Raw genomic sequence first — 25,780 nt, 5'->3', positions numbered from 1 at the left:
CTCCTGGAGATGGACTATTAACAATGTAGTAACTATAGATCTTGGAAACTAGCCCTTTATCTGATATGTCATTTGCAAATATCTTCTCCCATTCTGTAGGTTGTCTTTGAGTTTTGTTGACTGTATCCTTTGCTGTGCAAAAGCTTCTTATCTTGATGAAGTCCCAATAGTTCATTTTTGCTTTTGTTTCTTTTGCCTTCGTGGATGTATCTAATTTATGGATGAAAAGATGCTCAGAGGATCTAGATCCAGATTATCCCTCAGGCTGACACCTCTCTTGCCTGTGGAAACAGTGTTTCCCAGCTTCTAGGAGAGGCCCTTGCTATGGGATTGATCACAGGCTATTGACATATAAAGAAGCCTGGACAAGAAACAAGAACAGATGATGACTCTGTCAGATCCCAAGGGAGTTGTTTGTGTTGGTTTTTGTTCAAGGAGAACAGTCCTAACCTCAGCCAGAACTTGCTTTTGGCCTCTTTTCTCAGGGGCAAGGTCTCCCCCATGTTTCCCTTCCCTAATAGCGGATGCTCTGTATTCTGTTTTATTAAGAGCAGTGATTATGTGACCACAAACCTTACTAAATTGAATATAATCCTGAGTATTCAGAAGAAATGGTTCAAGACTCAGGGGAAGGAGCAGCTGGCTGGAAAGAAGGGCCCCTGAATTCTAATCCCAGAGCTGCCATCTGGCATTGACTTGGGACAACTCATTTACTCTCTGCCCTGGAGGCTCTTTCTGGAATCTCAGGGCCTGAATAAAAACAGACCTGGGAACTCAGAGAGTGAAATGACCTGTCTAGGCTCTCAAAGTCATTGCAGTTCACAGGTAATACTGGAATCCACAGGCCCTATTCTCCAGCCAGAGGTGTGCTTAGTGTTTGGGGAGGTTTCTTATGTTTTCCTTTGCTGTCTTTTTGCCCTTATGTCTGAACTCCCAAGTGCTCCCATTTTTGGGTACTAAAAACATGGTTGTAAGCCCCAGGTTGTCAGAAAGTACTTTGAACAGACAGGATCAGAGCAGCCCTGACCATATCTCCCTCTAAAGGGTTTTCTGATGGTTTGGTTCCAAGCTGGGTTCCCACTGCTCTAAAACTTGACAGTTGGGATGCCTGGGTGGCTCAGTGGTTGAGTGTTTGCCTTCAGCTCAGGACGTGATCCCAGAGTTTCCGGATCAAGTCCCAGCATCGGGCTTCCTGGGTGGAGCCTGCTTTTCTTTCCTCTGCCTATGTCTCTGCCTCTCTCTGTGTCTCTCATGAATAAATAAATAAAAATCTTTTAAAAAGAAAAAAAGAAAACCACATCTTCAGCTTAAAAAAAAAAGTTGTCAGTAAGAGTTGGGCCTTACTCACTTGATGGTGGGAGTGTATATCTGCAAGCAAAATCTGAGCCTGGCCCTAGAGTCTCAAAGAAAGCTGTATCTGCTCATCTCAGTCCCCACAAGAGGTCAACCTGGAGTTGGGCTGCCGCTTTGGTCATGGGCCTTAAGTGAGTTTTAACTAGGCCAACCCTTCAGGTGAGTGAGTGAGTAACAGAGGGTTTGGGGACTCCTGCTTTAGCTGTTCCCCAAAATAATTTCCTGGAAGGCAGTCTTTCAGGCCCTCACCAGAGGCTTATGTAGAGAAGTGGCCCTACAAAGAGCACACAATACAATATCTGTCTGGGACACCATTAAACAAGGCCCTGGCACAGCCTGGCAGGCCACTGGACTTTTGCTACCTCTGTTACAGAAAGAGCCTTGCTGTGGCTCAAACCAAATAGAAAGCAATCTGTTTGTTATCAGATTATGGCCCTTCATTTTCTATGCTGGTCACTGGGAGAACACAGTAGAAATAGGCATGGTCCCTGCCTTCATGAACATTTATTAAATAAATTATTCAAGTATTCACTGAAGTAAAATTTGACAAGTACATGAAAGAAATGAAGGCAGGTGGTGCTGTGAGAGTATATTACAGAGGGACCTGACCTATCCTGGTATTCATAGGAATTTTTTTTTTTTATAAGAGATGATGTTTCATCTGAGGTCTGAAGGATAAGTAAGGTGTAGCCAAAAGGGGAGCATGAAGCAGGAAGGCTCTTTGTGCTCTGTCAGGAACAAAGACCGCTGATACAAAGTGTGGTAATCTGGGGAAGAGTGGCATGGGATTAGGTTGGGGAAGTGGAAAGGAGGGCAAGCGACTGCTTCTTTGCCACCATTCCTGGCCCAATCTGAATAGCTCCTTTCCAAAAAAGGGCGGGTGGAGACCCACCCAAACTGTTATGGCATGGGGAAGCTGGTGCCTCTTCCATTTCCCTAGCCTAGGGGACTCTCACAGGGATGCTCAGGAGAGGTGCTTTTAGCCCCAGCTTGGAGTTCACACAAGTAAGGTGGTCTTCACCTGGCAGCACAGCTCAGAGGACGGAAGAGGGAAGGGGCAAGAAGGACCAGACACTTAACTTTCCCTACAAATCCTCTCTGTATGTTTTTCCATTGCTTTGAACTGTTTATTAATAGATGACAAAAGCCATTTCCTCATTTTGATGGTTCTGCTGGGAATTCCACACTATCAATCCCCTCCTGTGGTAGATAAAAAATGTCAGCTTTCAAGATTTTTTTTTTCTTTCAAGATTTTATACTTGGATTTCAGAAAGTAAATTGCATTACTACTCCGGTGAGATGGCGCCATTCCCTGTTCCTATCTGCGTGCTCCAGGCACCATGTGGCTGATAACATCAGCATGTCAAAGCAGCTTGATCCAGACAATTTGCAGCTGGCTGGGGCTGGGCCAGAGGAGTTGGGTGGCAAAATTCTCTCAGAATCCAGAGCAGCCCAGGGTTGACTGGATTTTCAGGGTTTTTTTTTTCTATAGACCATTAGTTCTCTTATATGTAGAGAGAGAACTTGTCTTGTCCCACCTAGATGTAACAAGGAGTTGAAAAGTACTTTCCTAAATACTGGTAGGGTAAAATCACCAAAGAACCAATGCTCAGATTTTACTTGAAGTGAAAGATAGAAGAGATTAGGGGAAAGAGTGGAAGTCATAATATGAATAAGGCAGGTCCCTACTGCCTGTGAAATTAGGTGTCCATGTAGAATCCAAAATATTCCTGGAAATGGTTGTTCTGGGCTTCCTTGAAGCCCAAATGTGAGGCCTTGTAACTAACCTTCGACTGCCATAAGGTTGTGGAGCAAACCAAGAGAAAGCATTGTTCCTTTGCCAGGAAACACAGGAACTTCTGGAGTTTCTTTTCTAGTTGTAACCATGATTTAACTCTACAGAACAAGTATTCCTTTCACAGCAAAAATTTTCAACTTATTGGGTTATTTCAAACACATCAAATAGCATAAAACATTCATTCAACTCTGGCAGCATTCACAGACCCGTTTTTGTAAATAGCGAAACAGGCTCTTCATCCCCAGAACATGATGTTTTCAAAATATAGTAGACCCCAAGGTCAAGGTTCTGGGAGGAGTCATTCCAACCTCATTGAGATTGCCAGTGCTAGTGCAAGCCTGTTTTCCTGCTCACTGCCTACTCACTCATAGGTTCTCGTGTTTGCATGCAAGAGACAGAAACTAGAATCTACCCCAACTCTAATTGCACATATCTTAACTTCTCTTACAGTGGAGGCACACAGTTTACTGACTCCATTACTATAGCTAAGGGATGAATTGATAATTAAGTCAAATGATTCTTTTTTTTTTTAAGATTTTATTTTTAAATATTTCTACACCCAACATGGGACTCAAACTTACAATCCCAAGATCAAGAGTTGCATGCTCTACCAACTGAGCCACCCAGGCACCCCTAAGTCAAATGATACTTTAGCTTTATTTGTTTATTTTTATAGAACAGTACTATCTTTTTAAAAGATTTTATTTATTTATTCATGAGAGACAGAGAGAAAGAGAGGCAGAGACATAGACAGAGGGAGAAGCAGGCTCCCCACAGGGATCCCAACCCGGGATCACAAGCTGAGCCAAAGGCAAACGGTTAACCGCTGAGCCACCTGGGCATCCCTAGAAAAGTACTATTGAAGGGGCACCTAGGTAGCCAGTCAGTTAAGTGTCTGCCTTTGGCTCCAGTCATGGTCCCAGGGTTCTGGGATCGAATCCTGTGTCAGGCTCTGCTCAACAGGGAGCCTGCTTCTCCCTCTCTGTCTCCCTACTGCTCCCCTGCTTGTGCACTCTCTCTCTCTCTGTCAAATAAAGAAATAAAACCTTCTTTTAAGAAAAGAAAAGGATTATTGAAGGTTTTAAAAGTGAGAAATCATGATCACTACATAACCATGATCTCTTGGAGTATAGTTTCAACATTGAGCCTCTCCTGTATGTCCATGGTTGGTGGAGCTGGTATTTCAGTTCTAGAAAAAGCTCAATGCAGGCTGCTCCCTGCTGTCCTGGATTCCCAGGCTGCTCCTGTTTGGTCTGTGCAGGCCTCTTGCCTGAAGGACTAGAAGCCCAGGGTTTTTGTGCTTTCTACCCTGGCCGGGGGAGAATGGCCCAAGGCTAAGTCATGGGACTGTGGTACAGCCAGAATTGGGGGCAACTACAACCCCTACCCCAACGCAGCTTACTGTTACTTTGAGATTGTCCAGGCCCTGGTCAGCCTCCTTTGTCTTCAAACCACCTGTACCCACACTTCCTAAAAAATAGCAGACCTGCCATCCTTTCTGGACCAGGGCTAGACTCCTCTAATGGGGCTTCTTTCTGGGGAGTCTCAAGCTTCCCAAGGATCAGACATATAACTTTGGGAGGAAAATAGAGTTTTTGCTGAAATGTCAGCAAACCACAGAATAAACAGTGTGTCTTGAACTCTCTTTATTGATGTCTTCAAATATCTGGCCCTTCTCCACTGGCTTCTACCTTCTGGCCTCAACCATCCTCCACTCCAGTCCCTCTTGTCATTTAAGAGCCCCTTTAGGACTCTAGTTCTGTTTCCCCCTGTTTTATATTATCCGTCTCAAAACCTTATCCTTCCCAGACATCCATGACACCAGCCTCTTCTTGGCCTGTTGCCTCTCTGAGCAGGGCTGTCAGTCTTCTATCTACCCCTTCATATTTATAGGTGTGTGCACACATGCACACACATGAAACCTAGGAGTCATCTGTGCCTAGGTCTTTCTCCTCAAACCCAGATCCAGTCTGCCACTAAACCCTGGCAGTCTGACGTTGATATGTTTTTCTTCTCTGATCCCATTATTTTCCACTAAAGGCTAAGGTCCTGAATGTGATTTACAAAGTCCTTCATGATTTTAAGCCTTCCTCCAGTTCTAGTCTTATCACCTGCCACTTCACCCCACCACTTAACATTCCAGCAAAATTGAGCTATTCTTTTTGCCTGCTATATAGTCATGTGTGTTTTCCTCCCTACTCCTTTCTTTTCTTTGCTTTTCTTTCCCTACTGCTTTCTTCATCTGGTTCATTTCTATCTCCTACTCATTCTTCATGCCTCAACTCTCTTTGGAGAAATCTTTCCTAATTCCCCAGAATAGAATAGGTGCTTCTGTTCTGTGTACAGACGACACTCTTACAAACCTCTGTTATAGCACTTGGCATATTATTAAAAATTATGTTTATTCATTTGCCTTATGTCAGTACATAAGAGCCTTTGAGCTCTTCATGAGTAGAGATCATATTATCTTTTGTACCCACTGCACCTAGCACAGTGCCTATAATATAAGTACCTCTAAAATTTAGGACCAGAAGTGAATTGGTGACTGAGACTCTTTCATCTCCTTTTTTTTTTTTTTAATTTATTTATGATAGTCACAGAAAGAGAGAGAGAGGCAGAGACATAGGCAGAGGGAGAAGCAGGCTCCATGCACCGGGAGCCCGACGTGGGATTCGATCCCGGGTCTCCAGGATCGCGCCCTGGGCCAAAGGCAGGCGCTAAACCGCTGCGCCACCCAGGGATCCCTCATCTCCTTTTTTTAATACTGTTGTCTGTTGTTTTCTCTCCTGGGCTCAGCATTCTCAGTCCCCAGTGCTTTTTCTTGCTTCCTGCTTCCTGCTAGTCTGTCTCTCTCTGTCTCTGTGTCTGCCTCTTTCTATCTTGAGATATTGACTGCTTGTGTAACTCCAATATCACCTTCATATGGAGCACCGGAGCACTTGTTGAGCAAGAGATTGCTAATCAGAAAGCATCCATGCCATTTTCTAAAGAGAGGCTTTAAGTGTGTGCAGAGCACTGGAGACGGGATGAGATTAGTACCAGCTTTCCAAGTGCCTGCTTTATAATACAACAGTCCCACAGCTGTGAATGTTCTGATGTGTTGTTAATCTCATGACTTTATCTGATGTTTCTAAGGGGGGGGGGTTAAATAAAATTTAAAAAATAATTTAGAAAACAGACATGTATATGGGAAATTAAGATATCATTTCAAACTAGTGGTAACAGGATGTCATTCCAAAAAAGGGGTATGGTGATATGTTATCCATTTTGTTAAAGCATTAAGTTAGATCTCTATTTCAAAACTCCAGATGGATTAAAAGCCTAAATGTAAAAATAAAACTATGAAATTAAAAAAAAAGAAGGAGTTGGGTATAAGAAATGACAAGTTAGATTCAAATTCTAGTGCTAACCAGGTATGATTTTGAACATATTACTTTATATAATCTGGTTCTTCAGTTTTAAAGTGGGAATATTATTTACCTTACTCAGTCTTTTTAGGAAGATTTTAGGAAGACTTTTAGGAAGATTAAATGAGATAATATATACAAAACACCAAGCACCATAACATATAGCAGGTAACAGGTGTTCAAGCAATTTTAACTAAATTATCTGCTGAATTCCAGAAGAACCACATCTGGTCTGCATTGTGAACAACTTCCTGACTTGGCTCAGCCACAGCTCTTGGCAGAGCTGCCTCCTCAATATGAGCTTTGGGTCCTCTCTCCTCCCTCCTTCCACACCAAAGAATTGTCCTCTCTTGGCACTAAGAATATAAAACCAAGTTAAGGTGAGGGCAGAGGGCTGTTTGAGAGACTGTCTGGGATAGTGTGGGTGTGGAGGGAGGGTGGCCTGGAGCCTTGCTATTCAGTGTGGTCTCTGTATTGAGAGCATTGATATCACTTGAGAGCTTGTATGAAATACACTTAGGCACCATTCCAGATCTACTACATTGGAATCTGCATTTAAACAATATCCCCAGGTGATTCATATGCACATTAATGTTTAAGAAGCACTATCCTGCACGCACACAGATAAGCTCAGCAGGTGTGGAGGGATATAGGCTGTGCATATATGTCAGAACCATCTAGAAGAGATGAAGCCTGCACAGGTGCAGAGGAGCTTTGAGAGAGTGTAGTCAGAGGTATTCCTCAGAGGTGTAGGCTACAGAACTGTAGGGGGTGGGGTTTGGGTAGGTATAGGTTATGTGTTGTTTCAGGTCCCCTTCCTGTGCATGCCTTAAGAGGGAGATTATACCTTTGAGTTAGCTGGTCAGTGTCACTACACCAGCCAGAGAGTGACAGATGAATAGAGAAAGGCTCTTTACCACCATGAGCCTGCAGAGACCCTCCAACAGGGCCCCAGGACCATCTAGTTTAGTGGATAAGTATTGTTTCTCTGAAGAGATGCATAACTAGCAACCAGCTGGCTTCACTGCTGAAAATTTGCCTTGAGTTTATGCTATAGGCTAGACTCTTCCCTCCCCCTACTCTTCCACCACCAACTGGTACACATCTCTCTCTGTCTCTGTCTCTCTCTCTCTCTCTCTCTCTCTCACACACACACACACACACAAACACAAACACACCATAAAAAAGCTGACTTAACAGAAACTTAGGGGTTTATGAGCCATTGTAGAGTTAACTCTCTACTTCCCTCTCTGACCTTCACTGCTGAGCCTCCAGGAGCCTTTAACATTAACCTCTTTGCTGCACAAAGCATGCCTGATAAGAGTGACGGAAGGCCCTAGACTTGGTTGGAAGCAGCAAGAATTTGGAAAACAAGAAGTTCAAAAGATTCATGAATTGATGCAGGGTAGGCTCAGTCCCTTGAGTAACTAAAGCTTACCAAAAATCCTCCATGAGATTTGGGGCCAAGATCCATGTGCAGAGCTGAGGGACCGGTCTCAAAGACACTCCAACCAAATGCCCTCTTTTGTTTCTTGGACAGCATCTTTCCTCAATGTTCTGTGCCTCCATTCTTACCTTGGAGAACTAGAATCCACATCCTGGAAGGAAACTGAAAGATCCTCTGGACACACTCCTTAAAGCTTTGTTAGTCCTGAACATCTCGGTTCCCTTCTCGCCCTCCTCTGGGCCCTGCCTAAGCAGAAGGACCCCAGAAACTTGACTCAGAATCTCTTGGCCCCTCCAGCACCCTTGATTTTAGAATAATTTCCCCTCTCATAGGCCTCATCTCCAAAGTCTGTGTTGGCTGGAACTGAAGCAAAAAAGAAAGAAGGAGAGAGAAAGAGAAAGAAAGAGATGGCCTTCTATCCACTGCCCACCCTCACACATTTTCTTTCTGCCTCAGGTCTTACCAGTCCATCTTTTATTTTCTTCCACTTTTTCATAACATAAAATTAGCCATTTTAATCACTGTTGATCTATTTTTAAAGAACTTTATGCTTTTACCCTTTTCTCCATTAAGTGAGATATTCTTTCCCCAAAGAGATTGAAATGGGGGCCAGGGAGGTGTGGCAAGATAGGGAATTCAGAAACCCTTTAGGTCATAAGACCTGTGTCGCTAGTTGGTCCAAAATAAGGTAGGAGACTCTTGAACATCTGGTTCAGGGTATAAGCTTAAGGATAAGGATGAAAATCACAGGGGCTAGGCCTCCCAGAGGAACCAAGGTTTCTCAATTTGTAGCTCTGGTTCCTACCTCCTGAATCATGAGGCTTGTTCCCTAGGCTTACCTCAAGCCACTGCTGCTACAGTGGGTGTCCCTGAGTTGAGGTATTTGTCCTATCTCCTGAACAAAGGCTTTTTAGTCATAGGGTCTCCAGGTGATTAGGAATGGGAATGAATAATGCAATATCAATCTAGGACAAGCAGTCCTAACCATGAAGGAGGCAGAGCAGGATTCTAAGTCTTTTTAAAAACTCACTGCCCCCCCCCAAAAAAAAACCTCACTGACCCTTTGTCTCCCCATTTTGAAAAATGAATCTAGTTCTTTGCCATCCCAGTACTAACTTCATATCTTTCACCGTTCTTTTTTTTTCCCTGAGTAGTTCTGAGTAGACTTTTTTTGAAAACCGATTAATGAGTAAGGAAGTAGAAGCTGCCACTCTTGCTGGGTAACTCCAGAGCCATTTTGATTAATTCTTCTCCCACAAGTCTGAAAGCAAACTTCTGTGAAATTTGCCTCCTGGTTCTGCAATTAGTCATGGTTCCTACAGCTGATGTGCTGGCACCGGCCAAGAACTAGCTAAAGCCTGGTGGCTGGCCACCAGGCAGGTACTGTCCCCATTTAGAGTTTTTCCAAAACTTCAATGTAACAAAGTCTTCTCTCCATTTGTTCTTAATTGGTGGCCTCAAGTAAGGCATATTTTGTCTGGCAGGTGATACCCAGAGGGAATTCTGTTCTTTGAAAGAAGATTCCCCAGAGGGCACTAGGTGAGTAAGGACTGAGGCATAGTTCTCTTGCAAGATGATGGATAGATGTGATGACCTAAAATTCCCTGGCACACAGTGAGAAATAAAATATTAAAAACCAACTATAGCCCTCAGTCATGACTGGAGGCAGTAAATTGGAACAATCCTTTGGGAAAGCAATTTGTCAATGTGTATCAAGAATCTTAAAAGCACTCCTGCTTTTTTACTTTATAATTGTACTTTATTTAAGAAATTATCCCAGGGGCACCTGGGTGGTTCAGTTGGTTGGGCGGCTGACTCTTGATTTTGGCTTGGGTTGTGATCTAGGGACTGTGGGATTGAGCTCCATGTCAGATTCCACACTCAGCACAGAGTCTGCTTGAGATTCTCTCTCCCTCTCTCTCTGCCTCTCCCCCAACTCATACTCATTCTCTGTCTCTAAAATGAATAAATAAAATCTTTTTAAAAAGAAACTATCCTAAATGCAAATACATATGGATTTAAGCATGGTATTATTTATAATAGTGAAAAATTATAAGCAACCTGAATGTCCAAAATAAGTGAATGGTTAAAAACTTACTGTACAAAACAAAAAGTTATTGTACATCCCCTCTTATGGATATTTGTAGCCATTAAACTGATGATTTCAAAAACTATGTGAAAATATGGAGAGTTGATTATATTCCAATATTAATTTTTAAAAATAAAGAATATAAGGGGCATCTGGGTGGCTCAGTCAGTTAAGCATCCAGCTCTTTTTTTTTTTTTTTTTTTTTAACTTTTATTTATTTATGATAGTCACAGAGAGAGAGAGAGAGGCAGAGACACAGGCAGAGGGAGAAGCAGGCTCCATGCACTGGGAGCCCGACGTGGGATTCGATCCCGGGTCTCCAGGATCGTGCCCCGGGCCAAAGGCAGGCGCCAAACCGCTGCGCCACCCAGGGATCCCAGCATCCAGCTCTTGATTTCAGCTCAGGTCTCGATCTCAGGTTGTGAGCCTGCTTAAGATTCTTTCTCTCCCTCTGTCTCTCCACTTGTTCTCTCTTTCAATCTCTCTTTAAAAATAAAGATAAAAATGCGAATAGAAGATACAGTTTGTTTTTCTTTAAATGTTGTTCAATGCATGTGTATTAGTTGACACTCTCTGGTTATAGTAACAAATTTTAACTTAAGCTAGTGTAAGCTAAAAAAGAAACTAGAGGGGGGGCGCCTGGGTGGCTCAGTGGTTGAGCACCTGCCTTTGGCTCTGGGCATGATCCCAGATTCCTGGGCTCAAGTCCCACATTGGGCTCCCTGCATGGAGCCTGCTTCTCCCTCTGCTTGTGTTTCTGCCTCTCTCTGTCTCTGTGTCTCTCATGAATAAATAAATAAAATCTTAAAAAAAAAAAAAAGAAACTAGACTATGAGGACACTAGGATTTCTCATAGTATTCAAGGGCACTTGTGCCCTTCAAGCCTTAGGAGGGTAGAGCAAGTTCTAGAACCAGAGCCTAGGAAAGACTTTACCTCTTGGTCTGCTTCTTTGTGAACATCAGCTTTATTCTTGTCTCTCTGTCCAATGGCTTTCTCTGCTACCTTATCTACAGTTTTAAACCTTATATCTCCTCTTAGTCCTACTTCCTATTCTGGGGGAAACTGATCGGCTCCACCTGATCCAAGCAAGAGTGGAACCACACTGAACCAACATGGTACTTAGAGCCTACCTCTGTGACCATGAGGACAAACATCAGCTCCTAGGGAGGGAAACCCCAGAGTGTTGCTACTGTCATCTACATACAAGACTTAAATATACTAGAGCATTAACAGAGGTTGTTTCAAGATAGTGAAATTAAATATGAATTAAACATTTTTAGCATATATTACTTTATAATAGAAAAATCTAGGGGCACCTGGATTACTTAGTCGGTTAGGTGTCTGCCTTTGGCTCAGGCCATGATCCCAGGGTCCTGGGATCACAACCTGCATTGGGGGGGAGGGTGTCCTTGCTCAGCTGGGAGCCTGCTTCTCCCTCTTCCTCTCCCTTTGCCCCTCTTCCCTGGTCATGCTCTCTCTCTCTCTCTCACTTGCTCTCTCTCTGTTAAATAAATAAACACAATCTTAAAAAAGAAAGAAAGAAAGAAAAATCTATTAAACTTACCATGGCTATTATTGTTATTAGGTTGTTATTAGGCCTGGGGTCAGCAGAACCCTTCTCCATTTTGGTCCCAGTGACAGCCACTACAAAGATACTAAACCTTGGTGGTGCTTGTTTTTGGTAACGAATTCCATTGAGCTGTGTAAGGAGACAGAAAATTCTCCATTAATCACAGGACTAATCTGAGTTCTCACACTCTAGCTGTAGCATAAAAATCCTTTCTATTTCTTTATGGTTAACTTTACTTTGTCCCAAAATTCCTCTGCAGAAGTGTGATATGTATAAAGAAAGAGTGCTTTCCTTCTTTGCATGCAACCACCAGTAGCTACTCCAGAGCTGAAAAGAGTAGACACTCAGTGTGTTGACTATTTGAATTGAGCCTTCTTTTGGAGAAAAACCTAGTAGATTGATCAGATTTAGACTAATAAGGGAGGCCCCTCTTGAAAATGTAGGCTTCATGGATTTTTTTTTCAGTTCTCCTTCCCCTCTTTGTAAAAGCCACAAGCAGCATTTGGAAAAAAATGGTGCTCTTGTGTTTCCTTAATCTTCCCCAAAGACCTTATACTTGTAAAAGATATTTATCTTTCTTCAGAAGTGGGCCCCATAAAGGTCTTAATATGCACGTAAAAGATAGAAGTCCTAGCCAATTGCCTGGCGCTGCAGGCAGCTCCTGGAGAATCCTGGAAAAGGGGAGCTGAGGAGTAAAAATAGGAGCTGCCTAAAACTCAGACTTAGGAAATAGGACTCAGGACTTCACGTCATACCACAAAGACCTGTTATTGGTCAAATGATTCTTATGTTGAGATGTGGAGTCAGAAACAGATGGGAAGGGGTGCCTGGATGGCTCAGCGGTTGAGCATCTGCCTTTGGCTCAGGGCGTGGTCCTGTGTCCAGGAGTCAAGTCCTACCTTGGGCTGCCTGTGAGGAGCCTGCTTCTCTCTCTGTCCCTACCTCTCTCAGTGTGTCTCTCATGAATAAATAAATAAAATCTTTTTTTTAAAAAAAAAATGGTAATGCCTTACAGGCTGAATAAGCAGTCATCTGTAGGGAAATAGAGGTGTCTACCCAGTGCCTACATTGCTACTGAATATTCTTGGACAGGAGGTTAGGTTTCTGCCCACCCATGGACATTGAACATAAAGAGTCCAATGTTGTAGTTAGTTGTATCATCTGGATCTCTCTCTAAAATATGATATCTGGGCAGCCCCGGTGGCGCAGTGGTTTAGTGCTGCCTGCAGCCCAGGGCATGATCCTGGAGACTCTGGATCAAGTCCCATGTCGGGCTCTCTGCATGGTGCCTGCTTCTCCCTCTGCCTGTATCTCTGCCTCTCTCTCTCTCTCTCTCTCTCTCTGCATCTCTATGAATAAATGAGTAAATAAAATCTAAATAAAATAAAATAAAATAAAATAAATAAAATCTAAAAAATAAAATATGATATGATATCTAAACATGTTTATTTCTATCCACTGGCAAGAGATGTTTTGAGGAGTGGCATAACCCTGAACAAGAGACCCCAGGTAGTTTCTGAGCTGACCTCTAGACAAATTGTTACAGAAACAAGAGTTGGTCTTTGGTGCCTAGTCTTTGGTGCCTCCACCTACCTGTCAGAGAATGGTGTGAGCTCCAGATCTTCTCTGCTTTCCTGCTTCCTTATCAGCGTCATCTTTCTTCCTCACCCTGTTCCTGCTCTAGGTTTGCCCTGCTTCCTGCTTCCACCCAGGACAACTGAACAGGGTACAGACATAACTATTCCAGAGGTAGCCTCTGACAACTCAGAACTGCCTCTGCTAACTCCCTTGTAAACCTGGAGGAAAATTCACGTTTTCAGCAAAGAAAGTTTAGATAATGTTGGTACAAGCACTTTGCCTCTTCATATTTCATTCTGAATCCATTTAAATTTCCATTTGCCTGAGACTTAGTGCTTGGAGGTGAGGATAGAGGTTACCTTTCTTGTGGGAAAGCTAAAACTGAATCATGTCTCTACCCTGAATCACTCATGTTCAATCCACAAGACAAGGGCAAAATTGTTCAGCACCACGGAGAGCATCTTTCATCCTGGTGACAAGATCAAGGGCACCTAGGTAAAAGATAAGAATTTGTAGCTAGAAGCCCAGCCAGTCTGATCTCCTTCCTCTTCTGGCCAGTCACCAAGTATCCCTTTGTCTCCAACCTTTTAGTATTCAACTTCTTCCTTACCTAACTAGACTTTCAGGAATGAACTCCTTTAACTTTCCACCTACCCTTCTGCCTCCATGTTATCTATATCCTCCACTCATCTTCACCTCCATTCCTTCCCTTCCATTTCAGTAAGGAGCCTTCCTTCCCTGGCCCAAGGCTCTGTTTCCATCTCCTTTTGAGTCTACCAGGACCATGCTGTATCAAACATTTCCTTTTGATGTTTCTAGCTTCTTTCCCCTCAGTCTAGGATATTAGTCAGGTATTACCTAGGTCCAAAGAAATTCTTCAACTCCAAAGTTCCCTCTGGCTATCATTTATTCTCATTCCTTTTCTTCTCAGTCTGGTTCCTTGAAATAATATCCATGTTCACTGTTTCTCCTTTAGCTTTTCCTATTCCCTCCTAAATCCTCTGTAATCTGGATTCTGTTCCTACTCTTCAACTAAAACTGTGTTTTCTGAGGCCACCTATGACTTCCTTATTTCTAAATACTGTATCTCCTGGGACCTATCTGGTTTTTTACACTGTTGATAATTACTGGAAGCTCCTTAAGTATGGGATTATTTTTTTTATCTTTATGAGCCCCAGGCTTGCCACTGATAAATAAATGAAGGAAATTTAGTATATTGGAGTAAGGAGCAAGAGGAGGCAGAATGACCCCTGGTCAGTCCCCTTCTCACCCTGTGGAGGGAATACCTTTCCATGGATACTTCCCTATGTAATCCAGGCCCCAATCTGTGTGATGCCAGGGATGCAGCTGTGGGCCAGTCACTCCCAGGGCATTGTGTAGGCCTTATGGAACCTGTACTAATAACTTTATAGCTAGCAAAATATATTGCTTAATATGTACCTAGTGCTCACATGTACTAACTTATTTTAGCCTCACAAGAACCTTTGACGAAGGTATTAATATTAGTTGCATTTTACAGATAAGGAAACTGAAAGCCAGATTGCACAGCTAGTAAATGGAGTGAAGATTTTTTTTAATGGATTAATGAGTTGAATTTGTCAAAGCTGATAATACCCAAGATCTCACTACATTATTTTCTCCACTTTTGTGTAAGTTGAATAATCTCTATAATAAAACATTTTAAAGGACCAGATTGTATTAAATTAATGGATTTTTAAAATATTTTATTTTTAAGTAATCTCTACACCCAACATGGGGTTCAAACTCACAACCCTAAGATCGAGAATCACTCACCCTACCAACTAACCCAGACAGGCACCTCAAATCAATGGATTTTAACTTTGTTGTTGTTGTTGCAACAGAACCCTTTCTCCAACCAAAAATTTGTAGAAAGGCTCGTATATAAGTGAAATAAAAGAGGATCTTCATTCTCCCTATTATTGCTTCCCCCTTGCACTCAGCCCTGCCCAAGGCACAGGGTTCAGGGAACACAGTTTAATGAAAATTAAACTAGACCAGACTAACTCTAAGGATTCTTCTGGCACTTTTGCCTTCCTCTAATTATATTGGCTTTACACTGGCCATTAACCTATATATGCTGTCCCAGAAACAGTGAGACTGGGCTATTAATCATTTCTGCAGTCTGTGGAGAATTTATTTGAAGGGTTGCAGAAACACGGGTTGTTGTTAGAGATGCATTTCAATGTCTGTCTCCACTGAGTGTTTAATAATCTTGCTAATCCCCACTCTAGTTCCTGGATCTAGCTAACTCCTGTCAGATGTCCTTGGGGGGCATTTTAAATTCCCCCTGATTTTTTGGAGCCAGACGTTTCCTTCTGCCTGGATTCTCTCTGATACTTAACATTCATGAATATTTCACATTTAACCTGATTACATTTCCATGTGATGGTCATGGTGCATTGGCTATGTTTCTCAGGGAAAACATACAGGAAGCCCACAGTAAAGACTTGAATGTTCAGGCACAGTGCCAGAGATCTTTGTTCTTGCCATGAAGATGGCCTTCTATCATGGACAGTGATGGGGAGATGCTGAATGGTAGGCTTTGCATGGGACTTCAAGCCCAGGGCTCTCTCTGCACCCTAGTTTATGACCCACAGGAACTGGCAGTTTCCCTCAGGGATCAGAAGCCACCAAGACCTGTCCAGTGGCATGGAGGACCAAATGTGGGTCCCTGTAACTAGAATTGCTCAACAGCTTCTCAGCCCTCACTCAGACCCTATCCTTCCTGCATAGTCTCCCTCCAATGTTACCATTCCTACTTGGTGGTACCTCCAGCCTGAGAGAAGCAACTCTTATGAACTCATCTGTACTAAAGAGGAAAAGGTTAGCCTTACATGCCTGAGGGACTCACGTGTGGGTTTGTCGTTGTTGTTGTTGTTTGTTTTTTGTTTTGTTTTTGTTTCTGTTTTTTTTTTTTTTTTGAGAGAGAGAGAACATGAGGTGGGGAGGCGCAGAAGGAGAGGGAGAAGCAGGCTCCCTATTGAGCAGGGAGCCCAATGCAACCCTTAATCCCAGGACCCTGAGATCATGACCTGAGCAGAAGGGAGACACTTAACTGACTGAGCCACCCGGCACCCCTGAAGGGCTCATGTGTTTAAAGTCAGCCCCAAGGAAAGGACAGTGAAGCTTGCATGAATGGATGGGGTAGATGGTTCCAGAGAAGATACCAGATTGGGAAGGCCATAGATTTAGAAGTCACTAGTGTAAAAATGTTACTCTAAACTGTAAGAAACATTAGGGCTCCCCAAAGTGAGAGGTAGACTGAGGGCCAAAAACTGCTGAAGAGACACAGGGCTGTGGGAGGAGTAAAAAATGATGGTTAAAGAGGCAACATGAGCCAAGGATCACAGTGTCCTCAAAGCCAGAAGAGGAAACCATATCCAAATGGATATGGTATGTGTGACATGTGAGAAATGGTACAGAAAAAGTAATGTGACTAAGGAAATTGGAAAGGTGCCAGTACTTCACTGGTGGGATCCCACAGGCATGTTTATGGGCTTTACCCTTTGAAAAGTCATCCCTCAGGCTGCTTTGGAAATGAGTCCTACCTGTAGCCTAAGGGGAAAACCAGAACCCAGCTGTCAGGTCTTCATGCCCCCTGTAGGTAGCACCTCAAGGTTGTTTTGGCTGCAGAGAAGCCTGCTTCTCTAAGTCTGCATGGGACAAGTGCTCTCCATTAGGAATCTCGCAGGAGGAACTCAGACAAGGAGGCAGAGAATAAAGGATTGGAGAGAACTGTAGCATGAGGTGCCACCTGAGATGCACTGAGGCACTGCAGCACCCCACTTTTTCTGAGCCCTGTCCCCTACAATCCCAGCTAAGTGGCGTAGGTTCAGAGCAGAGGACAGAGGCCCAGATTCTGCCCTCAGGAACTCACAAACCACTGTGGCAAGAGTCTACCCAAGGTCTTACACTCTGGCTGGCCTGAAGGAACATGGGCAAGGCTAGGATTTCCCTCCCAAACATCTAGACTTTTTCCTTTCCCTTTAATGACAAGCATGTTTTTATCTCTACTGCCTTATTCTAAAGGGAACAGAAGCCATCATAATGGTTCTATGTCCTTCCCTTGCTTGGTCACTCAGATCCCTGGGCCTGACACTGTAGGGCCAATTCTGGAGCATTCTACCTGTCTGTCTGCTGCCTGCATCCCCAGAGGCAGAACAGGCAGCCTTGGGTCCACTCTGCAGTTCTCAGGCCTTGGGCTTACTATTCTTTAATCCTAGGCAGATGCCTAGAGTGGCAGTATCTGTATCAGTTTCTCAAGGAGAGTGTGCATGATTCCAGCCCCTTCCAACTGACTAAAGTAGGATTGGCCAGGGCCCTGGACCTTGTAGCAGAGGTTTGAGGTGTTTTGGAGGAAAAAATGAGGCTAGATTACTGAGCAGCACAGGACTAACTGGTCACCAGTTCGTTTGCCATTATTCATCTTCTCACCTACCATATCCAGCCAACCTTTCAGGAGACATTCTTTATGACTCATCTGTGAAACGAAGAGAAGTCCTCATGAGGACTCTTGTCCGTTGGCTGCAGCCTTGAAGTCTGGCCTGGCTTGGCCAGTCAGTAGTCAGTTCTCTAGATCTGGCAAAGAGACCCATCCAATGCTAGGAGAAAACAGAAGCAGAAGGTCTGTCTTAGGGGGCATCTACTCTGCCCTTAATCCAGACTTAAACTCACAGGAACCTAGAAAGACCTTTCCAAACAAGTATACAGGAAGACCCATGAGGAACAGGGCATCTAGTATGGGAAGTTGGACAAGGAGATTCTGTGGGTTTAAGGAATCACAGTAGGCTTTCTGGGGTGAGGCTGGCTCACACAGGTCTTTGAAGACAGACACCTAGGTAAGCGTAAGTGGGGCTGAAACCTGCGGCTCTTTTACCCAGTTCGGGGTCTTCCTTCCAGCATATATGGATCTGCCCTTCCCTCCTTGAATCGCCTGTCTACTGCCAAGGGTTAATGCTTCCAGAGGACAAGTGGAAAAAACAGCTTTAGGGCTGAGAGCAGCCCCATGTATTCACTTCCTAACAATTCTCTGTCTCTCTGCTTTCTTCCCACAGGACCCAGCCGCCGCCTCCATCTCAGACGGGGACTGTGACGCCCGGGAGGGTGAGTCAGTAGCCATGAATTACAAACCATCCCCGCTCCAAGTGAAGCTGGGTGAGTGTGTCCGGGGGCTGAGGGAGATGTGGGGAGTGGACAAGATGCTCTGGGCTGGGTCTGCAATGAGGTGGCACAAATAAACCAACTCAGACTAGATGATTCCAAGACTCAAACCACCAAGTCATTGGCACTGCCAGACACCTTATCTCCTGCAAGGTAAAGAAGGAAGTTAGTTCTCTGCAGGACCCAAAGCTCTAGGAAGCATCTCTGAGGCCAAGAAGACTCCAGGTGTTCCAGGGGCTAGCTTCAGGGATAAAACCAGGGAACCCCAGAGAGAGGGTTAGAAGTCCCATCAAACATTGGACCAGGCAGAAAGGAAACTGCCTTAGAGGTGAGGTGTCAGTTACTATGTTTGAGGGGTAGAAAGGAGTGAGGATCCGAAAACCTAGAAGCTGAGATCCTCTCCCTATTCCTCCCTCACCCATCCAGAGATCTCAGGGCCTGGCAGGCTCCTGTTTTGGGAGCTTTCCCTTGGTTTTTTAGTAAGCCCAAATATCTCCCCACCCCCTTTCCAGGGAAGCCACTTGGCTTCTAACTACTGCTGTAGCTCCCACTGCTCTTCTCGCTTCACCCTATGCCAAACACTGTCCTTCTCCCTTGGGGAACTGTTACTTACCAAAGGTTGCTGCATATAACAGACTTACTAAAGTTTGGTTTCATGAAGAATTACATCACGGTGCATCCAGGAAACAGTTTACAATTACATACAACTCATCACTATCCTTCAAAACTCCTCTGCCATGCCTGCCACCCTCTTGGCCTTTCTCTATCTGTTGTAAAACCTTTCCCTCTGTAGCTGCCAGAGCTCCTTTTCACAGTCCTATTCTTTTATTCAGTGTTTGTTTGTTTGTTTGTTTTCTTTTCTTGTGGTGTGTATGTGTGTGGGGGTTGTTTTGTATTGTTTTTGTTTTTTTTTTTAATTTTTTAATTTATTTATGATAGTCACACAGAGAGAGAGGGGCAGAGACACAGGCAGAGGGAGAAGCAGGCTCCATGCACTGGGAGCCCGATGTGGGATTCGATCCCGGGTCTCCAGGATCACGCCCTGGGCCGAAGGCAGGTGCTAAACCACTGCACCACCCAGGGATCCCTGTTTTGTATTGTTTTGATCTTTCTTCTCATTCTAGACCACATCCAGGGATCTCTTCAGGCTGTTTTTCTAAACAAGAGAGCAGTTCTCTCAGGGGAATTTGTTCATCTTCCCAAGACACCAGTCTCAAACTGCAGCCAGTTTTGTTATTATTGTTTAATAATACAAGTATTTTAACAAGTGCTCTTCTCCTTTTATGCCCTTCCCACAGATAATCATCCTAAGCCTTTTTAGTTTTTATTGTTTTATTTTACATTTTAACCATAGTGACATCATACTGTACACATTTTCCAAAACTTTGTTTTTGTTTTTGTTTTCCACTTAATACCATGCAGACCCTGCCAATGTCAGTGTATAAAGAATGACTTCATACTTTTAAATGGTTGCATAGTAGTCCATAGTTTGGTTTTGCAAATTTATTGTTTGCATTTTTTTCGCTATTTAAAACAATTCCAATATGCTTTTAAAATAACACTTTTTTCCCCTCCCCATTATACTACCACCAAAGTGCCTCTTGAAAATTCACAACTTTGTTCCAATTGAACTAAGGAAAAATCACCACTGGGAACCTCCAAGCAGATGGCACCCCCTAGAGTCATGGAGTGGTAACGGCAGCTGCTGCCTGCTGGAAAGAAGCCAGGGGAAAAAACTGGAGTCAGAGGAGCAGTGGCAAAGACAGAGGGTCAGAGACTGAGAGACGAGAGACTAAGAGACATGGAGATCGGGAAATTTCAGAGTCACAGTAGCTGGGAATGCCCATTCCATCCTGACTCTCTGGGGCTAGTGGTTATTTTATGAGAGCTTTCCCCTCAGCATCTCTCTCCACCCAATAGTTCTTTTTCCCACATCTGGGTTTAAGATGAGTAGGAAAGCATAGGCAGGCTTTCTCAAGGGCCCAGGCGCTACTAACTACTGGGAACAGTGCCACATACCAGACAATGGGTCACCTGGTGGCCAGCCCCATGAAGCTGGTAGACTTGAGCCCTGAAGAACTCAAAGGCTGGCACAAGAGTCAGAAGTAAAGTCAGAGGAGCTCCCCAGCCTCCTGCCCCTTACTCTGCTAGCCCCATTCTTCCCCTCCCACTCTATAACTTCAGTAGCTCCTTCAGCTTCTTCATTAATCCCAAGTTCCTTGGTCTAGCATTCAAAGTCTTCAAACTCTGAGTTTGTAACCAGAAGGAGCCCCCAACCCCTTAACACAGGACCTAAGACATAATGGTGATTGGTGAATAAATAAATGGCTGAATAAATGTATCCTGTTTTTCTAACCTGACTTCCCTCCAACTTCACCCCTCCATGCCATCTGGATCCATCCTTATTTTGCTCACTTATAAATTCATTTTTGCGTGTGCTATCCCTCCTTCCTAGAATGCCCTCTTCTCTCCAGCTCAAGGTATCACCTGCAAGAAGCCCTGATTCCTCCATGCTTCTGCTTCATCTCCAGCCTTTCTCTGGCATCAAGCACACACTAACTGCCCCACATGGGAGTAGAGCTTCTGGAAGGCAGGGGTCAACCTCTTCCTGTTGCCCCTTAGTGTCTGCCTCAGGTTGTTCAGGGGCAAGTATTGTCTCCACCAAGCAGAAGGGCCTGGAGTTGGGATCCCTGTCTCGGTTCCTAGAGAAGCAAGAGGTTTCACAGTGGAGGCCCAACCCAGTCAGCCCTGAGCAGTAAGGTAGGGTGGTGGCCCTGGGAGCAGGACACAGCTTCCTTCCCATGTTCTCCTGCAGAAAAGCAGCGGGAGCTGGCCCGAAAGGGCTCCCTGAAGAATGGCAGCATGGGTAGCCCCGTCAACCAGCAACCCAAGAAGAACAATGTCATGGCTCGGACAAGGTAGAGGCCCCCCCCTCCCTCACCTGGACCCTGCCAGTCAGCATCTATTTCTGCTGGTCCTATGCCTCTCCTTCTTTCCTCCCTCCTCAGGCCCAACTCCTCCCTGAGAGGAGAGAATCTCAACAGGATCCAAGGGACAGGGGGAAGTGGTGGGTCAGGGCCCAATCCAGTTCCTCGCCAGGCTATGTGCTCCAGTTGCCAATCCAATCCCCTAAATTTTCTACCCAGGCTGGTCGTCCCCAATAAAGGCTACTCCTCGCTTGACCAGAGCCCAGATGAGAAGCCACTGGTAGCCCTTGACACGGACAGGTGTGTACAGGGATGTTGGGGCAGCTGGGCAAGCCACAGAAACTATATGAACATACAAGTGGGCTGTACAGGCCACACCTGCTATATTGTCAGAAGTGGAATGTGGGGTATTCCTCAGACAGCCAGGAGTTCTCCAAGGATGAATCTCCCAGGGAATGGAATTTTTTTTATCTGGAGGTAGGAAAGAGCAGAGAGAGGAAAGGGGAAATGTCACAGCCTGATGCTGTCCTGGGACAACTGATTCAATCACTGTCCCTTAAAATGTCCTGCTCCCTCCAAGGAAGGAGCTCTACTGCTAGGAACACACCTGGCTACACTTAAAGTTTGGGAAAACCCAACAAGTCGGGGATTTGAGCCTAGAAGAAAAGTGAGAGAAATGGGGGTAAAGGATGTATCAGCTCTGTGTAGAAGAAGGTTAAGGGTGACAATTCATTCAGAAGGGTAGGACTAGGAACCTGGGCATTTGCACAGCAAGCACAGTCTTTGATTTAGATCTGCTGTTTGCTTGGAAGCATGAGGGAGGGGGAAGGTATCAACTGTTGGGTAGGCAGTGGGGTACAGGGAGTTTCCTATTTAATATTGAGGAATCACTTCTCTGTCTCTTTCTCCTACCACCAGCGATGATGACTTTGACATGTCCAGATATTCCTCCTCTGGCTACTCCTCTGCTGAGGTGAGGCCCCACTCCTTAGGACTCTAGGCACGCCTGAGCAGGACCACTGCCATCCAGGAAAAGGCATGGGGCCAACACCCACTCACACCCTGAGAAGAGTAATAGGCAAAGCTAGGTGGAGGCCTGTGAGGGGTGGGGCCTGGGGTGGGACAGTGTCTGAAAGAAACTGGAGGCCGTTAGAAATGGGCCTTGAGTGTGGGGAGCCCCGTTTTAGGGGCAAGGTTTGAGCTTGTGGTTAGAACAGGGTTCCTAAACAGAATGGAGTATGAAATACAGGCGATACTTTATGGGGCTAGGCCTGAAATAGGGGCCAGCCAAATAGAGGCAGCTGCCCTTTGTAGAGAGGCAGGGCCTCAAGGTTGTACCTGTAAAGAAGTGAGGCCATTAAGTGAGGCCAGGGCCTAAGAAGGGGCAAAGCCTGGCATTTCAGTAACCTGGGATGGGACTGAGTTGGATGCAGATGGCCTGTGAGTGAGGCCTGACTGTGAGTGGTTCCTCCAGATCGCCCCGAGCCTGACCTCACTCCCCTTTGTCTACAGCAGATCAACCAAGATTTGAACATCCAGCTGCTGAAGGACGGCTACCGGTTAGACGAGATACCAGATGACGAGGACCTGGACCTCATTCCCCCCAAGTCCGTGAACCCTACCTGCATGTGCTGCCAGGCCACGTCCTCCACCGCCTGCCACATTCAGTAGCGGGCGGGGCCATTGCGGCCACCCGGGGCAGGGTCCCCAGGGGCCAGGTTGGACAGGGCAGGGGCCAACCCCTCCCCAGCTTGTCTGCCTGCCCCTGGCCCCTGTGCCCCCTACAGCCGCCAACCTCGTAACAGTCATTGCTTCCTCCTATGGTAGGACGTGTACCTCTGTGTGTTCATGGAGCCGGAGAAACCAAAACCGGGTCTTTCTCCACCCCGGGGGCTGAGGAATGGTGGGGCTGTTTGTTCAGTTACTTGGGGGATCTTGCCCAGCACCCTGCCCCCCTCCCCAAAGCTGCAGTCTGGTTGAGGAGAGGAAAGACCAGACAGCAGGGAGGCCAACACTAATGAGTGGGGGGAGGGATCACAAAGCCAGGGGCTTGACCCCACCCCAGCGAAGCCATGAGCTCCCCCAGCCCCAGCCTGACAAGGAAAGAGGCTGGGAGGCAGAAGGCCCAGGGCAGTGGGAGCAGGGCCCAGCATCTCAGAGCCCCCTCCATGCGCCCCCTGCCCGCCCATATAACTATTTGTTTCCCCCTCCTCTCCAGATGGGAAGCCTGGCAAAGCTGCCCAGTGGATACTGCCTGCCGCCCTCCTCACCTGCCCATAGAATTACTGCCTTCTTCCTCCCCTTCACCCCATCACCCCCTTCCTTCTCTCTGGGTTGTGGAGAAGTACGGTGGGCCTTAGAGACAGGCCAGTTTGGGGTGATATGATTTGTCCTCACCCACCCCCAACCAATGCATCTATTTCTCTGTCAATTCCTCCCACCCCTCTAGGCTTCTGTTCATTGGTCTCCATCCCAGGCTGGAAGCAGGAGGTAGGGCTGGCCTCGAATGCCCCATTCCCATTTTTCTCCAGCCTAGGATCCCAGATGCTGCTTCCCAGTAAGAATCTTCAAGGAGACAAGCTTAGGAAAAAACAGTGGTTGCATGTGTATGGTAGCGAGAATTTGGCAGGATGTGCGTGTGTCTGAGGCTGTCAGGGTGTGTGTCTGTGTCTCTATGCTGGGCCTGTCTCTCCAGATGTCTGTTTCTGTCATGGATATGTGTCTGTGGTGGGAAAGTGACTGTGTGGTCTATTATCAGCAGTGTACTGAGAGCCCAAGCCTGAGAGTCAGAAGTGTGGGTTGTGGCCCTTACGCCAGCGCTCACTCTATCCACTTTCAACAAGCCACCTGTGTTCCCTGGGCTTTGGTTTCCTCCATTGTAAAATGAGCGGGATCTGAAGTTACTTTTAAGGTCTTTTCAAACCTGAAGGAATTCCTTCATAGGAATTTCTATGGAGGTGTGTGGACAAGTCTCTGTGTGTCTTTGAATACATCTATGGGGCTTTCTGAGTTGTGTGTCTGTGTGGAAAGGAGAGGGAAGTTCCTAAGAGACCTGGATGTATTTGGGATCTATTTGGGAATACATGTGTGTGTGTCTATGAACATGTATGTGGGGGGGGGGTATATGTTATGTGTGTAGCTCTATGTGGTATCTGTGAGTCCGAATGTGTGTATTGCTGCTTCTGCTGCTAGTGTTGGGGGGGTGCAGGGAGAGGGCGGAAAAGTAAAAATCAAGAGGGAGGAGGTGATCAAGTCCAGCACCTCCTCTGACTGGGCAATAGAGACCTGCCCCCATGTGAAGACATATGAAAGCACAGAGAGCCTAAGACTGCTCAGGTCTTATGCCTCACAAACCCCATATCCCAGGACCAGGGTGTATACTCCCCATTCTTCCATGGTACAACCTACACATATTGGGATATCCACTCTCATATGTACCACCCACATGCTGCAAGCTTGCACAGGACACCCCCACGGCCCACTCCCTGGAGGGGAGGGTAGTGAGGAGTGAGAATAGGCTGCTGGCTTAGGAAGGTAGCACCTCAAAACCCACAGGCTCCAAAGTTTTTGAGGTGCAGCTCTCCCCCCTCAATTCTTCCCACCCTCTCATACCTCCTCAAGTGCAGGGACCCTGGTTAAGTGAGGAGAAAACAAATGCCAAAGGGAAGCAAGGACAAATAAGGCACCCGCGATACCTATAAGGCCCATCTCACTCCCATCTGAACCTTTCCCTGCCACCCTGGTCAGCATCCCCATTCTGGCAGCCGGGCCCCACAGCCAAGTTTCCTATCACTACTATCTTCACCCTGGGCTCCCCGTCTCACCCTTCTAGAACATGGGTACCTCTTTTCCAGGCAGGGTCCCCACGAGGGCTCATTTAGACTACTGTTTTTGCTGCTGACTTGCCCTAGGACTGGCCCACTGCTTGACCTCTCTGGCCCTGAGGAACCAGGGAAAAGCTCCCTCCCCACAGGACAGGCTAGTTCCCTGGCAGGTGAGGGCTTCCAACTGAGGCAGCGTACAAGTGGTAGAGAGAAGTAGGGAGCTGGTGGCCAGCACCTTTTGGGTCTAGGAGAGTGTGTGGGTCCCTCCTTCCCTGTCTGGGATGTTGGAGGGGAGGAACTGAGGCCTTAGCTTGCCCCCTTGTCATCCTTCCCCCTTGTAGATACTGCCTTAACACTCCCTCTACCCTCAGCTCTGGCTGCCTATCAGCCAGGTTTCTCCGTGCTCACTAATTTATTTCCAGGAAGGTGTGTGGAAGACATGAGCCGTGTATAATATTTTTTTTAACATTTCCATTGCAGTATTGACCATCATCCTTGGTTGTGTATCGTGTAACACAAATAATGATATTAAAAGCATCAAACAAGCCAGCCTCATCTCCCTACCTGGGTTGTGGGCAAGGGGCAGGTGGGCTGGAAAGGGGAGA

At 45.7% G+C, this 25,780-nt stretch overlaps 2 protein-coding genes across 15 annotated transcripts in view; one reads left to right on the top strand and one right to left on the bottom strand.

Moving 5' to 3' along the window:
• The window catches only part of FAM219A (family with sequence similarity 219 member A), a 51,571-nt gene extending 25,851 nt beyond the window's left edge, over window positions 1–25,720 (top strand). For 2 of the 6 annotated variants that reach the window (XM_072841749.1, XM_072841747.1), the window contains exons 2-6: window positions 18,319–18,418; window positions 21,240–21,342; window positions 21,571–21,651; window positions 22,270–22,324; window positions 22,864–25,720. In XM_072841749.1, the coding sequence (XP_072697850.1) occupies window positions 18,319–18,418; window positions 21,240–21,342; window positions 21,571–21,651; window positions 22,270–22,324; window positions 22,864–23,022 (498 nt within the window). In that variant the 3' untranslated portion in view covers window positions 23,023–25,720. The remainder of the gene's footprint in view (window positions 1–18,318; window positions 18,419–21,239; window positions 21,343–21,570; window positions 21,652–22,269; window positions 22,325–22,863) is intronic. The other 4 variants (XM_072841752.1, XM_072841750.1, XM_072841748.1 and 1 more) reach the window with 3 other exon arrangements.
• Window positions 1–25,780, bottom strand: part of DNAI1 (dynein axonemal intermediate chain 1) — a 124,618-nt gene that overhangs the window by 86,674 nt on the left and 12,164 nt on the right. For 6 of the 9 annotated variants that reach the window (XM_072841710.1, XM_072841711.1, XM_072841709.1 and 3 more), the window contains exons 2-3: window positions 17,703–17,865; window positions 11,660–11,794 (exon numbers count right to left, since the gene is read on the bottom strand). In XM_072841710.1, coding sequence (XP_072697811.1) covers window positions 11,660–11,794; window positions 17,703–17,744 — 177 coding nt within the window. In that variant the 5' untranslated portion in view covers window positions 17,745–17,865. Of the gene's footprint in view, window positions 1–11,659; window positions 11,796–13,258; window positions 13,735–17,698; window positions 17,866–25,780 lie in introns of those variants that run through there. The other 3 variants (XM_072841714.1, XM_072841715.1, XM_072841720.1) reach the window with 3 other exon arrangements.

Source organism: Canis lupus, chromosome 10 (genome assembly GCF_048164855.1).
Source record: "Canis lupus baileyi chromosome 10, mCanLup2.hap1, whole genome shotgun sequence".
Lineage (NCBI taxonomy): Eukaryota > Metazoa > Chordata > Mammalia > Carnivora > Canidae > Canis > Canis lupus.
The sequence above is the reverse complement of the archived record's forward strand: the minus strand, read 5'-3'. Positions and strand labels throughout refer to the sequence as shown.